The sequence below is a fragment of the Hoplias malabaricus genome, chromosome 9, assembly GCF_029633855.1.
Source record: "Hoplias malabaricus isolate fHopMal1 chromosome 9, fHopMal1.hap1, whole genome shotgun sequence".
Taxonomy (NCBI): Eukaryota; Metazoa; Chordata; class Actinopteri; order Characiformes; family Erythrinidae; genus Hoplias; species Hoplias malabaricus.
Genome location: NC_089808.1, coordinates 745,756 through 767,473, shown reverse-complemented (window position 1 = coordinate 767,473; position 21,718 = coordinate 745,756). Strand labels below are relative to the sequence as shown.

The 21,718-nt window shown below is 40.5% G+C and overlaps 1 protein-coding gene across 1 annotated transcript; it reads left to right on the top strand.

Moving 5' to 3' along the window:
- Window positions 1–729: 729 nt before the first annotated feature.
- On the top strand, window positions 730–21,683 carry acadvl (acyl-CoA dehydrogenase very long chain). The gene is made up of 20 exons (XM_066680700.1): window positions 730–1,013; window positions 1,621–1,687; window positions 3,781–3,858; window positions 4,079–4,151; window positions 4,307–4,371; window positions 6,594–6,728; window positions 6,935–7,079; window positions 7,518–7,647; window positions 7,949–8,074; window positions 9,348–9,546; window positions 15,223–15,327; window positions 16,192–16,278; window positions 16,459–16,521; window positions 18,856–18,957; window positions 19,488–19,585; window positions 19,734–19,806; window positions 19,932–20,004; window positions 20,315–20,387; window positions 20,488–20,563; window positions 20,690–21,683. The coding sequence occupies exons 1-20, from the start codon at window positions 940–942 to the stop codon at window positions 20,825–20,827; spliced, it is 1,980 nt and encodes a 659-aa protein (XP_066536797.1). The 5' UTR covers window positions 730–939; the 3' UTR covers window positions 20,828–21,683.
- Window positions 21,684–21,718: the final 35 nt, after the last annotated feature.

Genomic DNA, 21,718 nt, shown 5'->3' with positions numbered 1-21,718 from the left:
AATAATTGCACACTGCTGTTCCTTTTCCTCGTATCTGACACAAGGTGTCAAAAAACAAACACTGCTCCACCGCGGTGCACAAAAGATGTTATAGTGTATAAATTCTACTAACTTGCTATGAGTGAATAAGAAAACTGGAACTATAAACTTTCAAAGAACGTTAGACGGTCAGTGTAAATAATGTTGAGGTAACATTCAGGGTAAATATGTTCTGGAAACTTTAAGAAATTTTGACTTTTTTCACTTTCAGGGAACATTTCCAAAGCAGACTTAAAAATAACGTTCTGAGAACGTTAGAAAAACTGGACAAATTCACGATGAGGGAACATAGTGCAAAGTTCCCAACAACCAAAACAGAATATTATAAGAACGTTCTAAACATAATTTGCAACGTTCCTGTACTGTTAAATTATTGGTGTGAATAAGGTTGTGGTAACGTTTCCGGAAAGTTTTTGTAACTTAAAAATGTTCTAAGAACGTTAAAAAAACTGGAAAAATTCACGTTGAGAGAACATTCCAGCGCAACGTTCCCACAACCAAAATGGAACGTTAGGGAAATGTTCTGAGAACGTAATTTTGTTAACTGGGAATCGGTGGCTTTAGGCGACAATTAGCTATTACTGATCTCCGACTAGTCAACAGCTCCGATTTCTTCCAGTGTAATTCACTCACCTCCGTTTCTACTGATCTGTGATCAGCGGCACTCAGCGCTCACTCAAAGGCCGCTCAGACCAAACTCACATCCGGCCAACAACACGGAGCCGTCCGAGTCTTCTTCCGTCATCATTCGGGCAGAAGGGAAAGGGTAGGTTTACATCTAGATTCAATCGCCTGGCACTGAGACTGTGTACAAGTGCAGAGTGAAGCTTCACGGAGTTAACGACGAATCTACAGATTTGTTCAAAGACAACAACAACAACAAGAAGGGGGGCTCTAATCATGATGCTGAGGAAGTTCTCTCAGAGCCCGGCTTTGTATGGCATTGTCCTCCGACTCCCACAGTCCACACCGGGGTGAGTCCAGAGGGTCAGGTCACTGTTGTAGTGATATGTTTGTCTCTCTGTTTAATCACATTTCCTCTTAGCCGCTAGGTAGATAGCTTTACTCGACTGTTGACAGAAGCTGTATGTGTAATGGCTCCCTTTTAGCCCTCTATAGTGCATTATTTATGTCACGAACAGGTTTAACAGCATCTGCACCAAAAATAATGCGTCTGAACTCCGATAAAGCCACTTCAGGTTTGTCTTATTACTTCCTTTCTCGAATGTTCTGGGTGTAGGGGTCATAGCTACGTGGCTAACGGTTGTGGGGAGCCGTTTGAGGCTCAGCACAGGGCTTCGCCTCTGAACCGCGAAAACACGACAACGAGGTTCAGACCAGAAAACAAGGCACAAATGCACATTTAACGAAGAGAAAATGAATCTTGTGAACAGTCAAAAGCTGAATAAAAATGTGGCCCTGCTCGTAAAGACGCGTTTTAAGTACTGGGAGCCGGTGTTTTTATTCTATTGCTCACTACTACTTTGCTGTATGCGTCAGCTCTACACCTGTATAAAATGTTATAAATGTGAAATAAATCGGCTCATTGTCGCAAGGTAAATTGTTCTGTGTTGTTTTTAGGGCTCCGTGTCAAACAAGAGCTGCGGTTGTGCACAGTGTCCGGTTGTACGTCAGCCAAGCCGCCGAGGTCAGGACAAACGCTTGTTTTTTTTAATCCCTGTTCATAAGTGTGATGTCTGTATGGAAAAATATGTTTATTGTCACCTAAAGTGGCAGATTTTGAAAGCGTACTTTACTATATATCTCAGTTAATTACACCCTGCTCCTGTGACTCACTGCTGGGTCTGTTTCAGCCAAACTTCTGATTTAAGAGTGGATTTCAGTGACGAGAAATGCCCCTGGACGGGTTCGTGTGTGTGTCTCTGTGTGTTTCTGTTCTCACCCAGGAGTGAAGGCTACACGGAAACTGGGGCAAAGTTCACCCACTGTTCACATGATCCCTGACAGCTACAGATGTCACACCCCAAACACACTTCCATATATAGCATAGCTAGCATATTTCTCCAGCTGCATAAATAATAAGTACATTCAGATTTCAAGGTTGCATTAAGGTGGTTAACTCGTATGAAATGTTCTCTAAGGAGTTAAAGGTGTTCTGTTAGAGGAGGAGATGTGTGTAGAATAATGAACAGAGCCGTACAAGATTCTTAAGTTGGAGTAAAATTACTTTTCAGAGTTCTGTACATTTCAAAAGTGCAGTATTGTATTATTATATTGTAATGTACATTGTTTTATCATTTTAATCATTTAATTTCTATACATCTTGAACTATTTGTGGACATTAAACTCTTGTATTCATCTGTAGAGGCAGCTGAAGCTAACAGGGTTAGCCTAAATTGCTAAAATAGGTCGTTATATATTTGAAGGTTTTAATTTAAACAGTGGTAAATGTAGTCAGTATCAGGGGTGATGGTGTTTATTGTTGTATGTGTGTCATAATTATGATGATGTTATCAAGCTGTTGATATGTGGGACATTCAAACACAGAGAAGGGCCTAGTGTCCTTGCTCACACTTGGCAACCAACGTGTGTCAGTGTTTTTAGACCGTGTGAGTGTGTGAAGTCATGGGTTTTTAAACCTGCATGCCTTTCCCTCGAGGGTAGAGTCTGTGGATAAGGACTAACCTTATTGTGTGAAAGGTTAAACACCTTTAACAGCAGTCATTTTTTTTATCTCTGTCTTTTTCTGACTGCTACTTCACAGATTGGCTGATTTATTTTTTATATTTTTTTAAACCAATGTGTAATAACTCATTAATTTATTGCAGTAGCGTGGAATATAAGTGTGTTTGTGTAACACTGCTCCTACGCTCAAATATGAGTGTCATTATGCCTTTAAGTTTGTACAAATAATTATCTTAATATTTATGCATCAGCATTTACAGATTACATACACAAGAATATATTGGATATTGGCATTGGCCCTTATTTTCCATATCAGTGCATTATCCCCTTTATTTATCCACATTTAATGAGCATGTTTGTACAGACACTTTGAAATTCGGCAGGAAGAGTTTAGGACACACACACACACACACGATCAAGTGGAAGTACAGCTGGATGATCTCAGTCTATCTCAAGATGATCTGAAGTTTGGAAACTGGAGGTTCAGAGGTCTCCTCACGTGCATGCAGAAAAGCACAGGCACAGCTTTGTCATCAGTTTGTCACCAGTTCAGTCTATAGCCAGTTTATTCTGTACCCAATCCAGTCTGATCCCAGTCCAGTCTAACACCAAATATTTCAGAAGGGCCTTATATACATTGGAGTAGTGGGGGAAGAAGAGGAGTCTGTGGAGGGGTAAAGGGGATGATGAATATGGTTCTAAAAATAGAAGGGGATAAGAGAGGAAGGAAGGGTAAGAGGTGGGAAAGGAGGGGTATGATGTATCTGAGCCCACATCTGAGTACAGCTTACGGCTCAGCTGTATGTTGTAAGTAGAATTGAACACATAGTAATGTACGCTGAGGACCGAACCTAGTGATCAGTCATCTGATTCTCAGCTGTATGTTGTGGATTGTGCGTCTGAGAACTCTTAAATACTCAAGTTTACTGAATATTGAATACCTTTAACTATTAGAGGTGCACGAGCACAACCATTTTTAGCATGTTTTTCATTCCTGACGACACAACTCGGTGTTTATCAAGACCTCAAACAATCAAACTTAAGAGAGACATGGAAGAAAGCATTTACTCCATTATTCTTTGACCTCTTGCGTAGGCCGTAATAGAGAAGCCAGCAGTTGGCAGTGATGCAGCCACCAAGGCTCACAGTGTGGACCAAAAGGCTGCCAGTGTGGTATGGTTTCTTCTCTTTTTTTAATGATTTTCATTATGGACGCACTGCTTTGATTCATGTTTCACAAGATACACTTCACTAAATCATTGTAAAGAAACAGTCAGTGTTTTTATGAGTTGTGTATTGAGATAAATGTCACACAATGGTGAATATTGATGTTTATCGTGATCTAATTTTCATGAATTTACATTTTAACGTTTTTGACTTTTGTGTTGTTTAGGAGTCGAAATCCTTCGCCGTGAACATGTTTAAGGGGCAGATCAGTACCTCTCAGGTTTTCCCGTTTCCCTCAGGTAAATCTCCTTGGCTCATTATTTTGCAGAAGTATTACAGGTGTTGTGTTTTTAAATGTGATTTTTGTCAGGTGTAGTGAATTATACCATAGGTGCGTGTTATATTGACGCTGCCGTTGGATGGTCCCTGATCTTGAATTGTTCATTTGTTCCAGTTCTGGATGAGGAGAAGTCTCAGTTTCTTCAGGAGCTGGTGGGACCATGTTCAAAATTCTTTGAAGTAAGTTTTATCTCCCAAGATGTTTTTCATGATTTTAGAATGACGTGTGATCAAGCAAGTGGGCGTGGAGTGTGAAGGACCCCAAATGCATTCTGAAGTTGGAGTGCAGTGTTTATGCGTGCTGTAGACCTGGGGTGGACCTAGTTCAGTGTCAAGAGGAAAACCCAGCAATGTCCATTTTTTTTTAAAAGAAGCATGAAGGGTTTTTTTCTAATGGAGAATTGCATGTTAATAGCACATTTTTGTTGAACTTTGCAGCTCGTGGAACAGTGGATAATGACTGAAAGTTACAACGTTCTCTGACTGTTTACATAGAGATTACAGAATAAAGGCAAACATATTGGGACGCATTCTCATTCAGTTTCTTCAAAAATGAAGGACATAAATGCTTTTTTTTAATCGTGCTTTTGTTGGTTCCAGCAATATCTTTGCAACATGGCTGTAAAGATCTGATTGCATTCAGTGACAAGTGCATTAGTGAGGTCCTTTCCAGCGTTGTGATATATTAGGTGTTACACAAGTAAATAAATCACAGTCATACATTCGTGTGTTGGGAAACTGTGCCGCTTGCTCTTGACTAAACACAATACATTATGCGATGGGAATGGATCAAATGTATTGTTATTTAGTGTAGAAACATTAGCTCTGACTATTTCTGCGTGTGCCTGGTTCTGGAGTGTTTTGCTCGTCTAATTGGAGGACACTGTATGGTCATTGTTTGGTTTGTCGGTCTTGGTTTAGTCTTCTCCAGTGGTTCTGATATTCATATGTTTACGTGTGTGTACTCAGTCTTGGTTACATTTTGCCGGGTCAGAATAATAAATGATCACAACCCCACCTCATCCCATAAGTATTAGATGGAGCCCTATCTTTGCAGAGAACGCAGTTCCATTGCTCCACAGCTCAGCGTTGGTGTTTATAGGATCATATTTATAAGCTCCAGAGAGTCATATTCTATTCTAGCAGTACTTCTCTACAGGGACTAGACAAGCTGTGTGTGTGTGCATTTATACATGTGTGTGTACCGTTAATTTAAAAGTACTTGAATGCTTTCATTAGAAGGGGTCTCCAGCTACATTTGGACAGTGTATGTACCCCTTGACTGACTCTCAAAACTAGATACAGCCTCTGTCAGAGATACAATATAATAATGTCTTAATGAACCTGATCATGAAGAGTGTTAGTGTTCAGTTTTAGAATTCACTCAATGCTCTAACAGTTCTAGTGAAGATAGATGGACATCAGAATTTAGCTTGGTATCAGTTTAAAAAAAAAACAACAGAAAACACAAAACAAGAAACCTGTGACTGAGATAAAAGCTAAAAACATAAATCCACACAGTGAATAACACCTGTGAACATTCATTCATTATCTGTAAGCCCTTATCCAGTTCAGGGTCACAGTGGGTCCAGAGCTGGAATCATTGGGTGCAAGGCGGGAATACACCCTGAAGTGGGCGCCAGTCCTTCACAGGGAAACACACACATATATTCACTCACACACTCACACCTTTTGAGTCGCCAGTCCACCCACCAGCGTGTGTTTTTGGACTGTGGGAGGAAACTAGAGCACCCGGAGGAAACCCACGCAGACACAGAGAGAACACACCACACTCCTCACAGACAGTCACCCGGAGGAAACCCACGCAGACACAGGGAGAACACACCACACTCGGAGCGGGAATCGAACCCACAACCTCCAGGTCCCTGGAGCTGTGTGACTGCGACACCTACCTGCTGCTCCACCGTGCTGCACTACCTGTGAACATATGTATTAATATTAGTTTGTATATCACAATAAGGATTTTTATCAGTTTAATGAGCTGAACTAGTTCTCTGTATCAGAACTTGCACTGGGAGAAGTCCTGTCCCTCCCTGAAGTGAAGATTCTGGTTGGTTTCGCCTCCCTATTGTCAGGCCCACAAGACGAAACACAGATTGTAATTGGTTGTGCTGCTGAGTTTAATCGTGAGATGAATGTGAAGTCCTTTGTGTGTTCTCCTCATGTCTGTGTTTGTTTTATTTACCGATAAAAAAACATGCACTGGGAGTTACGCCATCTGTTCACACGTGTCCATGGGTGTGAGTGGCTGTGTGTGATGCCCAGTGATGGACCGGTGCGCTCATTGTGACCCCGAACATAATAAAGCTGGTGCAGTAAAATGAATGTTTTTTCACTGTGTAACGTGGCTCAGTGTCCTCCACTCCTCTCTGTGCTTGTAGGAGGTGAATGACCCCGCTAAAAATGATGCTCTGGAGATGGTGGAGGAACATACCTTACAGGGTCTGAAAGAATTGGGAGCCTTTGGCTTGCAGGTGCCTGTTGACCTGGGAGGTGTGGGCCTCAACAACACACAGGTGAGAGGGGATGTTGAAAGAAGTTAAACTACCAGAAAAATATATCATTTTACAAACACACACACACACACATATATATGCTTCAGTCAGAAATGCATAAGTCAATGAGACATATGTTAGAAAAATCATAGTGAAACAGAAAGAGATGATGGATGTAAAGCCAGGGCCGAGGTAATGTCCTTAACTCTGTGTGTTTGTGATGTCAGTATGCCAGACTGGTGGAGATAGTGGGCATGCATGACCTGGGAGTGGGCATCACTCTTGGTGCTCACCAGTCCATTGGCTTTAAGGGCATTCTACTCTTTGGTAACCAGCAGCAGAAAGAAAAATACCTGCCCAAACTGGCCTCAGGTGAGTCTCAAGACACAAACAACATGCTGTATTTCCTCATGACACAGGGACTGAGGAGCTAGGAGCTAGTTAAACATTATCTTTTATGATGCAGGTGGAGCTGGTCAGATGTAAGGGACAAACTTGATATTATTGTTTAATATAATTTTCACTTCCTGTCAAGCACGTTGATATATTAGGTGCTACACATGAGTAAATAAATCACAGTCATACATTCGTGTGTTGGGAAACTGTGGCGCTTGCTCTTGTCTAAACATAATATATCACTTTATGCGATGGGAATGGATCAAATGTATTGTTATTTAGAGTAGAAACATTAGTTCTGATTATTTCTGCGTGTACCTGGTTCTGGAGTGTTTTGCTCGTCTAATTGGAGGACTGTAGTTCTGATATTCATATGTTTACTTGTGTGTACTCGGTCTTGGTTACATTTTGCAGGTGAAACAGTCGCAGCTTTCTGTCTCACTGAGCCGGCTAGTGGCTCAGACGCTGCGTCCATCAGATCCACTGCAGTTGTCTCCCCCTGTGGAAAGTACTACACCCTCAATGGAAGCAAGATCTGGATCAGGTGTGTGTGTGTGTGTGTGTGTGTGTTCCAAATGCATACGCCCTGTCTTTCCACGTGTACTTTGATTTATGAGACAAAGACCTTCTTACAACACTAGAGGGCGTCTCTGTGTTACATTTCTAATCCCATTTCTGCTCGTTACATAAGTTGATATAACCCTGAAAGCCAGTTTTGTCTCAGGGCTGTAGATTTTATTTGTGTATATTTCTGTGGGAAAGTTTGTACTGTCAGTCTGCATTCTCATTCGTGTTGTAGAGGAGTTTGACTGCATCAAATAACTTTTTTTTTTTTGGTCCCACAGTAACGGAGGCACGGCTGAGATCTTTACTGTCTTTGCTAAGACTGCGGTGAAAGATGTGAAAAGTGGAGAAATGAAGGACAAGGTCACAGCTTTCATAGTTGAGAGGAGTTTTGGAGGAGTCACAAAGTGAGTTTAGACTGAGGTTTATTTGTGTGTTACATTGCCACGTGCTGAAACTGTGCTGAGGGAAGGTAAACATTACCCAGTTATCATCATTATACATGAAAACTCAGGTCTGAGGAGGTTTACCTTAATTATATAATCAACTTTACCACTGATGGTTAGTTAGTGTTTATTTCGGTTTTCAAAATGAATACAGTATATACAAAAAATAAAATAATAACAACAATTACCTAAAAGAAGACAACAATAATAATGGTTACAAATATTAAATTAATAGACATGACGGTCAAAACAAAACAATAACAAACTGAAAAGGTATAGGCTGAAGCATTAGCTTATTGTGCCCACCCTTTGTACTTAGCTAATTAAAATTCCTGTTACTTCTGTATTTAGACGATACAAAACCACCACGGAAAGAAAACATTCAAAAATACGTGTGTGTGTATACATTTTTTTTTAACAATAATCATTCTTTGGTTTTATAAGTGCTTACCACCTTATTTTTTAACATTTTTTTAAACCAAGTGAGCTACACATTTTTAGTTCCTTATCAAAACTATTCCACAAATTAACCCCTTAAAGGATATACATCTATTTTTTATATTTGTCCTTGCTCTTGTTTTTGTAAACAAACCTGTTCCCCTCAGTTCACATTTGCTCTTTTAAATTTCAAACAACTTCTGAACACAGTTGGGAAGTAAATTGTATTGTGCTTTGTACATTATTTGTGGAATATTAAAGTTAACTAGATCACTTAATTTTAAAGCTTGTAATTTAATCAATAGTTTGTTCATTGGTTCATAATAATCCTTTCGATTTACAGCTTTCTTATAGCTTTCTTTTGTAGCATGGTAATTGGTTTAGTTATGGTTTTATGTGTTTCCCCATAGTTATGGAACTATGAAAGAACAGTATATAAAGTGATTTCTCATTCAGAACATGTTTAATTTGATATAATACTGATATTATTTTAGAGATTTTTGGTTTTACACAATTTATATGTGGTTTCCAACCTAATTTGTTTGAAGGAAAGTGTTTACAGTTTAACCTGATGATACCTAGAGCAGAATAAAATTAACTATTTTGTTTACCCCCTATTTACCCCTGTTTTTGCTCCAGAACCAAATTGTCCCTTTGTTGTTTTTTCCCCCCTTTTATATGTTGCCTTTATAATTGTCCTCTTTTGCTCTTTTTGTCTTTCCTTATTTGTCTTTGTGAATAATTCCTGGCACTCTCTCCACACCTCCCTATTTTCCTTCTTCTTGTCCATGTTCAGTGGTCCTCCAGAGAAGAAGATGGGTATTAAGGCATCAAACACCGCGGAGGTATTTTTTGACAATGTTCGTGTACCTGCTGAATGTGTTCTGGGGGAGGTTGGAGAAGGATTTAAGGTGGCCATGAACATCCTTAACAATGGACGTTTTGGAATGGCAGCCGCACTCTCGGGAACAATGAAGGGTGTCATTGCCAAAGCCGTGAGTATTATTATTATTATATGATTTATTATTATTGTATGATCCTTTGTTTGGGTTTGTTAAGGATTAGTTAATACTTAGTTGTACCACCCTTGGCACAAATATATAATGACCACATCTGGAGGGTGTTCACTCAGCTTTGTAGTAAATAAAGATGTCACAGATATAAAGGAAAATGTTTGTGAACCTATGGCTGAATTCTGAAACAACAAATTACATGAAATAATTTGAATTAAAGCCATATATTTTTACAGATCAGATAAAGGAGGAAATTAAACATTAATTTGTTGCTTTTCCTCTGGGCTCTGAGTTCTTTTGAATATTGACTTCTTTCATTAAAAATGATATTCGAATAACAAGCTGCTTCCAAGTTGAAGAGATGTTGACAGATCGGCTTTACGGGATGGAGCCTTGTTGTGGAATTCAGTCAGATTCAGAGACTGACTCTTTTCTGGCCGTGTCACTGTTGACAAACCCTTTCTGAAGAAAAACATTGAGAGACTTGAATAATTATTGAAGAAAACTAAATTAGTCATCAGCAACTTAATTTCTTTCAAAGGAACGAGAAACAAACTCAGTGTACACATGGGCTTTGGCTTCAGAGGTAAAGACATCTCCCCTGGTCTTTTCCTGACATGTCATTAATGTGTGGGGAAATCAAACTTCCCTTGAGACAGTATTCTGTAGATGTTTTATCAGATAAAAATTTCCAGCATCATTTCCTCGGCCAATGCTGATTCACCACAAAGTTATTGCTGCTGCTGCTTGAGAATTTTATAAAACATTGTGAAGTCAATTACCGAACTCTTTTGTAGTGACAGTCACTAAATAAAAAGGCATTAAAAAAAAGATCCAGAAAATGGAGACGTGGCGTCACTTATCCCAGAGAGTCCTGCTCCTGCTGCTGAAAAGATTCCTGTACGGAGCTCCAAACCCACCTCTGGTTTAAATGGCAGCTCTCTTGTTGAGTTTTTTCAGCTGAAATCCATCAGCTCTGTAAGCATTCCCTTTTAACAGCAGAATCCTTGGCATTTTTTTAACTTTCAAAATGTGATTCAATAATTCTCTTCCTCTTAGAGCTTTAGGATGAGTCCAAAGGTTACATCACATTTACACTCCTTAATTTCAGTCGATTTGAGATAATTCCAATATTGACATGAACAATAAAAAAAAAAAAACACAGAAAAACTGTCAAGAACTGAAAGCAATATGACACCAACAAAGAAAACCTCTTGGATTGTTAACGTTATATTTTTAAACTACCTTTAAAACTGAGTGCATTGAACTGATGGCAGCGCTCTGTAATAACCACCAGCCAGTGACAGATGGTGTAAATCACACGCGTCAAACTCAAGGCCCGCGAGCCAGATGTGGCCCGCCGTGTCGTTTGATGTGGCCCGCAAGAGCTTAATCTGATTGACTGCAATCTAGTGGCTTAATGCCGTCGCTTCACGGGTAACAATCGGCATGAACTGTGGGAAATGGAGTTTATGGTCAATGCACGCTTTTAGACTTAATTATTACTTATTCCGCCACTGATTCTAAAACGTGCATTGGCCTTAAACTACATTTCCCACAATGCATGCTGATTATGTTGCCTGCCAAGTGACAGCGTTCCACCACTAGATCACAGTGTATCCTCTTCAATGTGATTACTTTCAACAAGTGGAATTAAGAAATGGCTATAAATACTGATCCCAAAATGTCCAGGAAAAGAGATGGGTTTGAAGAGAGAGGGGAAGGTGAAAACATGTTTGTGCTTCAAGGAGGAAAAACCGGTGTGTCTTTTGTGTTATGAGGCGGTGGCAGCTGTCAAAGACTACACTTCACGTCGGCACTTAGACACCAAGCACGGAGCTCAGTAGTTAGCCTTCAAGACAAAGTTGGTGAAATATTAAAAATGGGTATAAAAATCATATCATTGTTAGTGAAACATTTATATTAACTCTATACAGTAAAACCTTGACTTACGACTTCATTACGACTTATAATTCATTCTGTGATCAAACTCGTAAAAAACGTAATTTGTTCCTGAATCAAAGTACATTTCCCCTTTAAAATCAACTAAAATGTTAATCTGTTCCAGGCACCCCCCAAAAAACACGTGTTTTTCAATAGGAAAACTTTCATTTTTAAATAACTAATAATGTATAAATATACTACTAATAAAAGAGAATGTAAAGAAATAAACTGGTTTATTGAGTGTATTTACCTTGAAGATCAGATGAAGATGTTGGGGGGGGACTTAACTTACTCAAAACACACTACACACTTGATGCTACAAAAAACAGTAATAGAGCAGAGATGCATGTGAACTGGATGCTCGCTGGGACACCTAGTAGCGGGTGGTGTAAGCTTATTCGCTCGTAATTCAGATCTAGGCTCTCATCTTAAGGCAAAAAATCCACCGAGCCACAGCTCGTATTTCGGAAAATTCGTAAGTTGATTCAGTCGTAAGTAAAAAGTTCCGCTGTATATTGATATTGAATTATTGCCCAGACCTAGTTCCTCTAATAGATCAGGGGAAAAATATATCATTCTTTCAAATAACGTCTTTTTTTCCTCGTGATTTTATAAACCCAGAATATTCAGCAACTTAATGAAAATTAACCTAAAATAAAATAGTGGATTCTGTTGTATATGAGGACATTCTATAACGTTCTGAGGAAAGAAAACCAGAAAAAACCCTGAAAGTGTGTTGTAATAAACGTTCATGGGATTTCATAGTGTGTGTGTTTTCAATTAAACTTTCATTATAATGGTGCTCATAGATGTGTTCGTAGGCTTCTAATGCATTAATTTAAAAAAAAAAAAAAGAGAAAAATCCACCCTTTTAATTCAAGTGCAGTTATTCCGTGGGAAAAAATCCCATATTTAGAACATGAAATCATTTCTTCATTAATGGCACCCCTGATGTTAATACTTTTTTACAGCCCCCTATTGCCAACGAGACAGCACTTAATCTTCTATAACATACACATACAGAGAGAGGGAGTCCTGGGTCCTCTGTTATGAACTCTCCCCTTCAGCTCACCCCACAGCTTTTCAAATGTGTTGAGGTCTGGGGACTGAGATCTCGGGCAGAGGCCACTAGATTTTGATTAAAAATCCTTGTATTTCAAAGAGTTCATGACCCCATGCACCTTAGCAAGGTTCCCGGGGCCTTTGGAGGAGAAACAGGCCGACAGCACCACCAAGCCTCCCCCATACTTCACAGTGGACATGAGGTGTTTTTCTGCGTACCCATTTTTTTGTGTTACACCGGACCTACTTAGATTTTTTGTTGCTGAAAAGCTCTATGTTAGTCCCATCTGACCAAACCTGGACTCATTGGGTGCAAGGCGGGAACAGACCTTGGAGGGGGCACCAGTCCTTCACAGGGCAACACACATTCACTCACACCTACAGGCACTTTTGAGTCTCCAATCCACCTACGAACGTGTGTTTTTGGACTGTGGGAGGAAACCGGAGCACCCGGAGGAAACCCACACAGACACAGAGAGAACACACCACACTCCTCACAGACAGTCACCCGGAGGAAACCCACACAGACACAGAGAGAACACACCACACTCCTCACAGACAGTCACCCGGAGGAAACCCACACAGACACAGGGAGAACACACCACACTCCTCACAGACAGTCACCCGGAGGAAACCCACACAGACACAGAGAGAACACACCACACTCCTCACAGACAGTCACCCGGAGCGGGAATCGAACCCACAACCTCCAGGACTGCGACACCTACCTGCAACAGGAAGTGATGAATTACTAATTAAAAGTTCGTAGATACACTGATCAACTATTTAAACTACAGTGGAAATGACAGAAATGCTACAATTGCATTTATTTTCTAGGGATTGTCAGGGGTGCCAATAATTGTGGAACACATGATTTTATGAAAAATAATAATTTATCGTCTGTTATTTATTTATAATTTTTTTTAATTCACTTGATTTGAAGGTTTCTACAAATTTCAGTGTGATATGCTTCTGCAATAAAAATTGCATTTATTTTAAGGCTTTTAACACGTCTTCACCAGGTGCCAATAAATGTGGAGAGCGTTGTGTATATCGTGTCTGTTTTATGTTTAACCTTTAGTCTCTTTCATTTACTTTCGTTTCCGTGTGTTTCAGTTTGTCTGGCAAGTTGTTTGTCCCTCTGACTTTTGGCACACCCCCTCCCCCCTCCCCCCTCCCCCCTTCACCCACATTACCTTCACTTCCTCTGTTGAACGAGTCTATAGGCCGATGCAGGGAAAGTCCCAGTGCACTTTACACACGGTTCTATTTGAGATGTGTGTTAACATCATACTGCAGTTTAAGTCTGTGTTTGTCAGTATCTCCTCCTCTACAGTGGACATCCTTTTAAAAGAAATAGGCCTTTTCCCTGTTGTGATTCAATAAGTGACCACAGGAGTAGCTGTTTCTAACGGGAAAACTCACTCAATTTTTTTTATTGATTTACTTCATGCAATTCATAGAGAGACATTTTTAGTCACCAATCTCATCCTGCATTAAAACTCATATGTATTTAACTGATTGAATTATATATTTAAATATATTAAATTCTAAAATCCCAGCTGCCCAGAGTTGAATGTGCTCTGGTAGTTTCTTGGGGGAATGCCAGGCGGCCGGTTTCATGCCTTTACAAAGAGCACGTTTTAATGGTATACATCAGGAAATACTCACAGCTCCCTGTAGTCTTTCAGACATAAAACAGGCCTCAGATCTCAGGGAACGATGCCGTCATATTTCTACTTCTGTTCAAAGACACGAGGTGAATTTAAAGTCTCAATTTCTGCTCAATTATTCTGTTGTTTTATTTTACAGCACTTTAGCTTCAGATTAAACATCCTCTCACCGTTTGTTTCAGTGTTGGAGCGCGTTTCCAACTTTTAAGAAGAAAACAAAGTATGCAGAGCAATGTATGACTACGGTCTGTAATAGTAGAACTGCAGAGCGCTCCTGTCTCGTCAGTAGAGCGGAGAGAATGGACCGTGAGTGTAGAAAAAGGAAGTGGTCATAATGTTATGGCTGATCCAACCATAGCCAAGTGATGGGAAATTTTGAAAGAAATGTGTCAACGGTGCAGTTTATTGCTAGAGACAGTTAAATCTGTATAAACAGGTTTGATCTAGACATATCATTGCCACCCGTTAGATGTGTTGAGTTAATACACCACAAGCCGCCTCTGTAACTTCAGCATTTGTTTTGCGGGATGTTTGTGTATTTATTGTTTAATAAATGTGTCGACTGAGGGACCTGGTTTCCCGTGCTGTCCGCTCAGACAGGCCGGAGAACAGTCTCTCACCACACACACACACACACACACACACACACAGTAAAGCAAACACACTGAGTGATGACAGGAGGGTTTTAGTCTTGTGCTGTTTAGCGCTCCACATAAGACCCACTTGACCTCATTTACCTCTGTACTTCGGCCTCATTAGCATATCGTTAGAACTCTTAGCGAGGGAGATTTAGTAGCTTTTGCTTCCTTTAAAACCAGATGATGCAGAAACATTACAGTGGCTTTATGCTAAAATGAAGCTATAGCTGCTTATATTGGATTGTAGCATTTTAAAAATATCTTTCAAGTGTGTGTGTGTGTGTGTGTGTGTGTCTCTCTCTCTCTCTCTCTCTCTCTCTCTCTCTCACTCACACACACAGGTGGACCATGCTGCAAACAGGACTCAGTTTGGCAGTAAGATCCACAACTTTGGGGCTATACAGGAGAAGCTGGCAAAAATGGCTATGTATCAGTATGTCACAGAGGTGAGGCAGACTCTTACCTTGTTTTCCCTTTTGCTTATAGATCGTTAGCTGAAAAGGTAAATTTAACATTTTCTGCCGCTTGGTAATTGACATATTTACAGTGTTAGTGTTAAAACGGACAATGACTGTGAGAACAATTTCTCATCACTTGTTATCTTTTGGCATGACTGGCCAATTTAAGTTCCCATTCTATTTGAGGACAGGACGCTGGGGGAAACTTGTCCAACCTGAGAAAGAACATCATTAGATGCAATGGACTCTTTTTATATAACTGCTTAAATAAATCCTGCACTATTATATCAGCTAATGTTTGGGCCAATAAACTGTCAGCTAGCGATTCCTCCCACCCCCCAGTATTCATTATATGACAATTAAAGTTATATATGATCCATCCATCCATCCATTATCTGTAACCGCTTATCCAATTTAGGGTCGCGGGGGGTCCAGAGCCTACCTGGAATCATCGGGCGCAAGGCGGGAATACACCCTGGAGGGGACGCCAGTCCTTCACAGGGCAACACAGACACACACACATTCAGTTATATATGATGTATTTGTTTATCTGATTTACTGAGGGAATAATCAGCTCCCTTTCTGCACTCATTAATGGTTCATTATTCTACTGCCCAGGATCCTTAAACCCAATGCTGAGGGAGAGACAATCACACAGAGGAAGTAGAGGTTTCTTCACTTTCTAAGTGGTTGCATCAAATCAGTGAACAGTGCAAAAATACTGTTGTTTTGAAGAAGCTTTACTCCTCTGCCACTTCCTTTAACTTCTCAAGAAATGTGCACTGTCTTCTCTAAGCCTTGAAATCGTGCTTTTTTTTATGATTATTTCCTGCCCTTGTCTTTTGCACACAGTGTATGGCCTACACGGTGAGCGGTAACATGGACAGTGGAGCTGCAGACTTCCAAATCGAGGCGGCCATCAGTAAAATCTTTGCCTCTGTGAGTTTTTCATATGCAGCCTGTGATCAGGAATTACAACAAGTGGAAGTCCATATTTATTCATTATACATTTAAGGACTCATTACAAACCCCTTCCAGAAACACTGTGAAACATCCATGTAGCAGCTGGAAATAACGTTTTATATACGGGTTAAAAAGAACGTTATTGCTCTGTTTCAGGAAGCAGCATGGACCGTGACAGATGAGTGTATTCAGGTGATGGGTGGAATGGGATTTATGAAGGTTAGTCTGATGATCTCTTGAAGGGTTATTTTTGTTTTTCCTGCTGTTTTCATGTTTACTTCATTTTGCCTTTTTTTATATAAAGTTCTAAATATATTTTTTTCAGATTGTTGTGATAACGATTCTTATTTAACCTTTGTATTTAAAGCTTTAGTTGAGACGTTCACTATGAAAATGTAGTCTTCATCATTCATCACCATAAAATGTTTGTTCTAAGACGTCTCTTCACCACCTTTGAGTAAAAACTAGAAATCTAGTAAAAGCTAGAGTCCCTATCAGTGGCTCCCACCAAGGCTGTAAGAAACCTGGGTGTCATGGTCGATGACCAGCTGACCTTCGCAGATCACGTTACCGCTGTAGCTCCATCGTGCCGCTTCTCCCTATTCAACATAAGGAAGATTAGGCCATACCTAACTCAACATGCAACACAGCTCCTCGTTCAGACGTTAGTAATCTCCCGTCTTGAATATTGCAACGCCCTCCTGACAGGTCTGTGCTATGAGACCGCTACAGATGATCCAGAATGCTGCAGCACGCCTAAAAGAGCACATGTCACGCCCCTATTAGCTGAGCTGCATTGGCTACCCTTAGCTGCTCGCATCAAATTTAAATCACTAATGATGGCCTTCAGAGTATTCACTGGCTCTGCTCCCATCTCCCTCAATAGACTCTTAAAACCATACGTTAGCGCCCGCCTTCTCCGTTCCTCAAAGGAGCGCCAACTAACACGACCAACCCCCCGTACAGGTCAGTCGAGGCTATTCTCATCGCTGGTACCACGCTGGTGGAACGAGCTTCCAAGCACCATCAGAGCAACAGAAACCCTCTCTGCATTCAAGAAATAATTGAAAACCCAGCTCTTCCGAGAGTATCTCTTGCACTGAATGTCTTACTTTAATGCACTTATTACTTCCTGCATATTGCATTCAGTGTAAGGTATTTTGTATAAATCGTGCTGTAGTTTGAACGTTAGATCCTCATTTGTAAGTCGCTTTGGCTAAAAGCATCTGCCAAATGCATAAATGTAAATGTAAAATGTGTAAACAGTGATGTCTGGGTGATGATCTGCGGAGGACGCTATCATTTTGTTTTCAGTGTCGATTACCCATTCAGAGCTGTACTTACAGTCTCGCTCTCACAAGTCCTTCCATTAAAATAACTTTTATATTTCATATACGTGCTGAAAAAAGAGGGTGTTGGCGTTCACAAAATCCCACGTGAATTTAAGACGTTTAAACGGAAAAAAGAGGGTGGTGGAAAACATGGTAGGTGTCAGATTATAAACCCCTTTAAGAGTCTCGTGTGATATTATGCGGCGCTAACCACAGAACACGAGGGGGGGGGGGGGTTCCTATGGGGTTTTTTTTCATTTTTTTTAAACAGCACTTGCTCCTGTTAACACACAGCTAATTTAGAAAAGTGTGCACAGAGAGCAGACAGAAACTAGATACGCTGAAGTGCAAATTGTAGAAGTGTGCAGAGCATGAGCAGAAGTGAGCGGCCGGACCACATGCATCAGCTACTTTTATTTGTAGACCGGCACATTGCTTGTTCCTCTTCATCTGCCTCAGTTATCATATCAGCTCCGGATCAAATTAAGCAGCTTGATTCTAAAGGACTGTTAGTGTTTCCAGTGTGTGGGGGATTCACATGCTGCTGAGCAAAGCCACTACGTTTTGTCACCCTATATTTTGAATTTAGATCAGTCCAATCAGCACAATGTATTTCCTGGTGGCGCTGGTTTCTTGACAGATACACAGCTGCTGCAAGGATTGTATCATATTTCTAAAGAATCTTTGACAATGCGAGTTGCAACATACTCCGCCAGCTCATCACTGTCTTTAGACTCGGTGGTTTCAGTGGATTCTTGCATAAAGGCCTTAAATATTCATGTTTAGTTAAAAACTGAGGGGTTGTACTTAAGGGCACTACATTGTAATTGAACACCGTGGCTCAAAGGTTAAATTAATAATGCCAAGCTGGTTTTTATTGCCATACGTTTAATATTTATGTGTTTGTACGTTCCTAGGGTGATTTTTACCTGTTTCTATTTATTTTTCACATCTGTCTTCATAAATTTGAGTTCATAAAGGTTTTGTGGCTAAATAAAGGCAACTTTAGCTGTAGCTTAACGTCTTTCTTTCAATTTGAATCAAAGTCTATTATTTTCCTAAAGATTAAAATTGAAATCGAAGTCAGTCACGGCACAAATATCAGTGTAAAGCCAAATTCCCTCGTGATGCTTAAAGCCAGTGATGATGTGATTCTCTTAAACACAGTTTGCCATGCTTCCATGACCACAGTTCTAATGATATCGCTGTTGCGCCGACACAGGACGCTGGTGTTGAAAGAGTCCTGAGAGACCTGAGAATCTTCCGAATCTTTGAAGGCACCAATGACATCCTGCGACTGTTTGTTGCACTCAACGGCTTCCAGGTAATCGCAGAACAGATATGCTGACGAGAATGAGCAGCTGGTACACGCTTCCTGTGCTGCAGATACCATGTTGTTGTTGAAAACTCCTGAAGTGTTTCACAGTTGCCACTGTTTGGAATATTTATCAACAACCAAACAGCAGTTGTAACAGTTAACAGTTGTGCGGAGAGCAGTGTAATCCATTAAATCAGGTTCACTGCTTTGTAAACAATCAAATTAATAATACATCCGCAGTTAAAGCCACTAATAACGGTTCTGCTGAGTCACCTGTAAATGAAATGCAGCTGTGGGCTAAGATCGAACAGTGAACAGTTGAGATGCACTCGTGCAGAGGAGAGCGTAGCAGTAAGATATACGCTGAGGCCATTAGGAAATGGAGTCAAATATTAAGTACTGAGACGGTTCTAAGCCTGAGCTGTGAATCCAATAAACTGTGAGAGACGTTTGTCGACCTGACGCCACTAAATCCATACAGTGGTCTGTTAGAGTTGGGCTGGGAATGTTGTTAATTAAAGTGTCTCGTTTTGTAGAACGCAGGGAACCAGCTGAAGAGTTTACAGAAAGCTCTGAAGAACCCTTTCGGGAATGCTGCTCTACTGACTGGGGAAATCATAAAACGTGCCAAGAGGTCAGATATCCATAGACTCTTATGTAAAATGTCCATACATAAAGGGTTTAAAAAAAATAGCTGAGATCCATTGGCGAAGTAATATAACTACTTTCTTTCTTACTTTTCCCTTTGACTAATTTCCCTCCACCGTGTGTCTTCTCTGCAGAAAAGCGGGGCTGGGTACAGGCCTCACGCTGCAGGGAACTGTTCACCCAGAACTTGCACAAAGTGGAGAACTGGTGAGACTATTTCACAGTGGCTGAGTTTAAAATGTCTATAGTGTATTTTAGGACATGGCTGTAGCTCCTTTAATAAAGACTGTGATTGGAGGTTACGTTTCATCTGTTCTGAATCCTCCCTTCAGGCCGTTAAAGCTATTGAACAGTTTGGAGGACTCATTGAGGAACTACTACTTAAGCATGGAAAGAGGATCATTGGTGAGTGAAATACTAATCTATTAGTACGAGTCTCTGTTCTAGGATCAGTTTTATGTGAAGCACCGGGAAGTAAATGAAATGATATAGTTTTGAATTTGAAATGTGGGTTAAAGACAGTTTGAGTGTTTAACGAAGATATGGTGCTTATATCTGACAGCGATCTTCATGTAATGCCTGAGCAAATGCAGATCTTGCAGTTTTGTGGTACAACCAGTTTCCGTTCCCTTAATCTCATTAATATGAGTTGTTTAATTCAACTTGTTTATCGAGACACTCTCGGCTTGTTGTGATGGGTTTCATTTTTTCACAGATGAACAGTTTGTGCTGAAGAGAGTCGCTGACGTTGCCATTGACTTGTACGCCATGATTGTTGTGCTCTCAAGGTAAACACACACAAACACACACTGTACAGCACTTAGCCATGGACTTCAACCTTCAGCGGTGTGGTGTTTAAGTGGATTTGGGTGTGCTCTCCTCCCACAGGGCCTCCAGGTCTCTGAGTCAGGGTCATTCCTCTGCTCAGCACGAGAAGGTGCTGTGTGAAACCTGGTGCATTGAGGTGAGTTTTTGTTCAGGTGCCTCCCTGTTACTCTCTCTTTTTCCTTTGTTCTTAAACATTCTCAAGTTGAAAAATGGCGTTTTGAACGTCTTTACTAACATTAGGCTTCGTCACCCTCTGACACAGGCCTCTGACAGAATCCTGAGGGAGATAACGTTCCTGAGGTCCGGCGCATCCAAGCAAGTCTTTAAGAACCTGCGCTCCATTTCCTCAGCCGTGGTGGAGAACGGAACGGTGGTAGCCCCTCACCCCCTGGGCTTCTAAAGACTAAATTGTTGCTTCCCTCTCAGCAGATAATTCCATGAGGCCCATCCATCCATCCATCCATTCATGTTTGTTATGAGTTTCCTGCCTGATTTTAATAGCTGTAACATACCACGGTGCTTTAATATTTTAGGAATTTGCTTACAATGTTTGTTTGTACAGTTAGTGCCTGTTCTACTCGTTATAAATCAATAATAACAATTTGCCAAAGCTAAAGACTCCTAACAGGAACTTGTCACTAAGTGAATTTCTGGTAAACTGTAGTCAATGTGTTTGGCCCTGTCTCATCATATGATATGATATTCCTGCACAGAACACAGTCTCAATGCCTTGGCCAATTTGAAGGATATCATACACCTTCATCATCACAGAATTTAAAGTGTTTCTCAGTGCGTCACGTAACGGTAACGGACGTGTAATAATTCTTCTTCTTCTTCCCTCCGCCGTCCTCAGAGAGAGGCATTTGTCAAATACTAGGAAAATATTCATGTTTTTCATGAGTGTAGTTCATTTTTAATTCATTGTACTGTCTGCTTCTTGCAGGTCTTCACTGTGTGTGAGAGAAGGCTGTAAATATTAAGTAGAGATCGTCTCCAGATTCTCTTTTCTCAGCTTTACGTTTATAAGCTGCAGATCACTCTTTGTACAAAGTACTGTGAACATGCGCCACACACTTTTCAGCTCTTCGTCGGCTGTTTGGCCAGTGCCTGAAGTGCAGCTGACTTTGTGAAAGTTGTGATGATTAAGGGCTTTTTTACACATGATGTTAACACGAGTTTAACTTCATAACGAAAAAGGCTCTTTGGAAAGATGTGTTTCCACCGTGTTCCAGAGTCTTGTCCTGACCCAGTTAATAAACTCAAATGAATGAATTTTAACACGAGGACGTTG

What these genes read in the sequence shown, in the direction of transcription:
- acadvl (XM_066680700.1), top strand. Translation starts at nt 940, where the DNA reads ATGATGCTGAGGAAGTTCTCTCAGAGCCCGGCTTTGTATGGCATTGTC. An exon ending in CTCCCACAGTCCACACCGGG is followed by an intron (nt 1,014 to 1,620) that starts GTGAGTCCAGAG and finishes TGTTGTTTTTAG; the next exon opens with GGCTCCGTGTCAAACAAGAG. An exon ending in ACCAAAAGGCTGCCAGTGTG is followed by an intron (nt 3,859 to 4,078) that starts GTATGGTTTCTT and finishes TGTGTTGTTTAG; the next exon opens with GAGTCGAAATCCTTCGCCGT.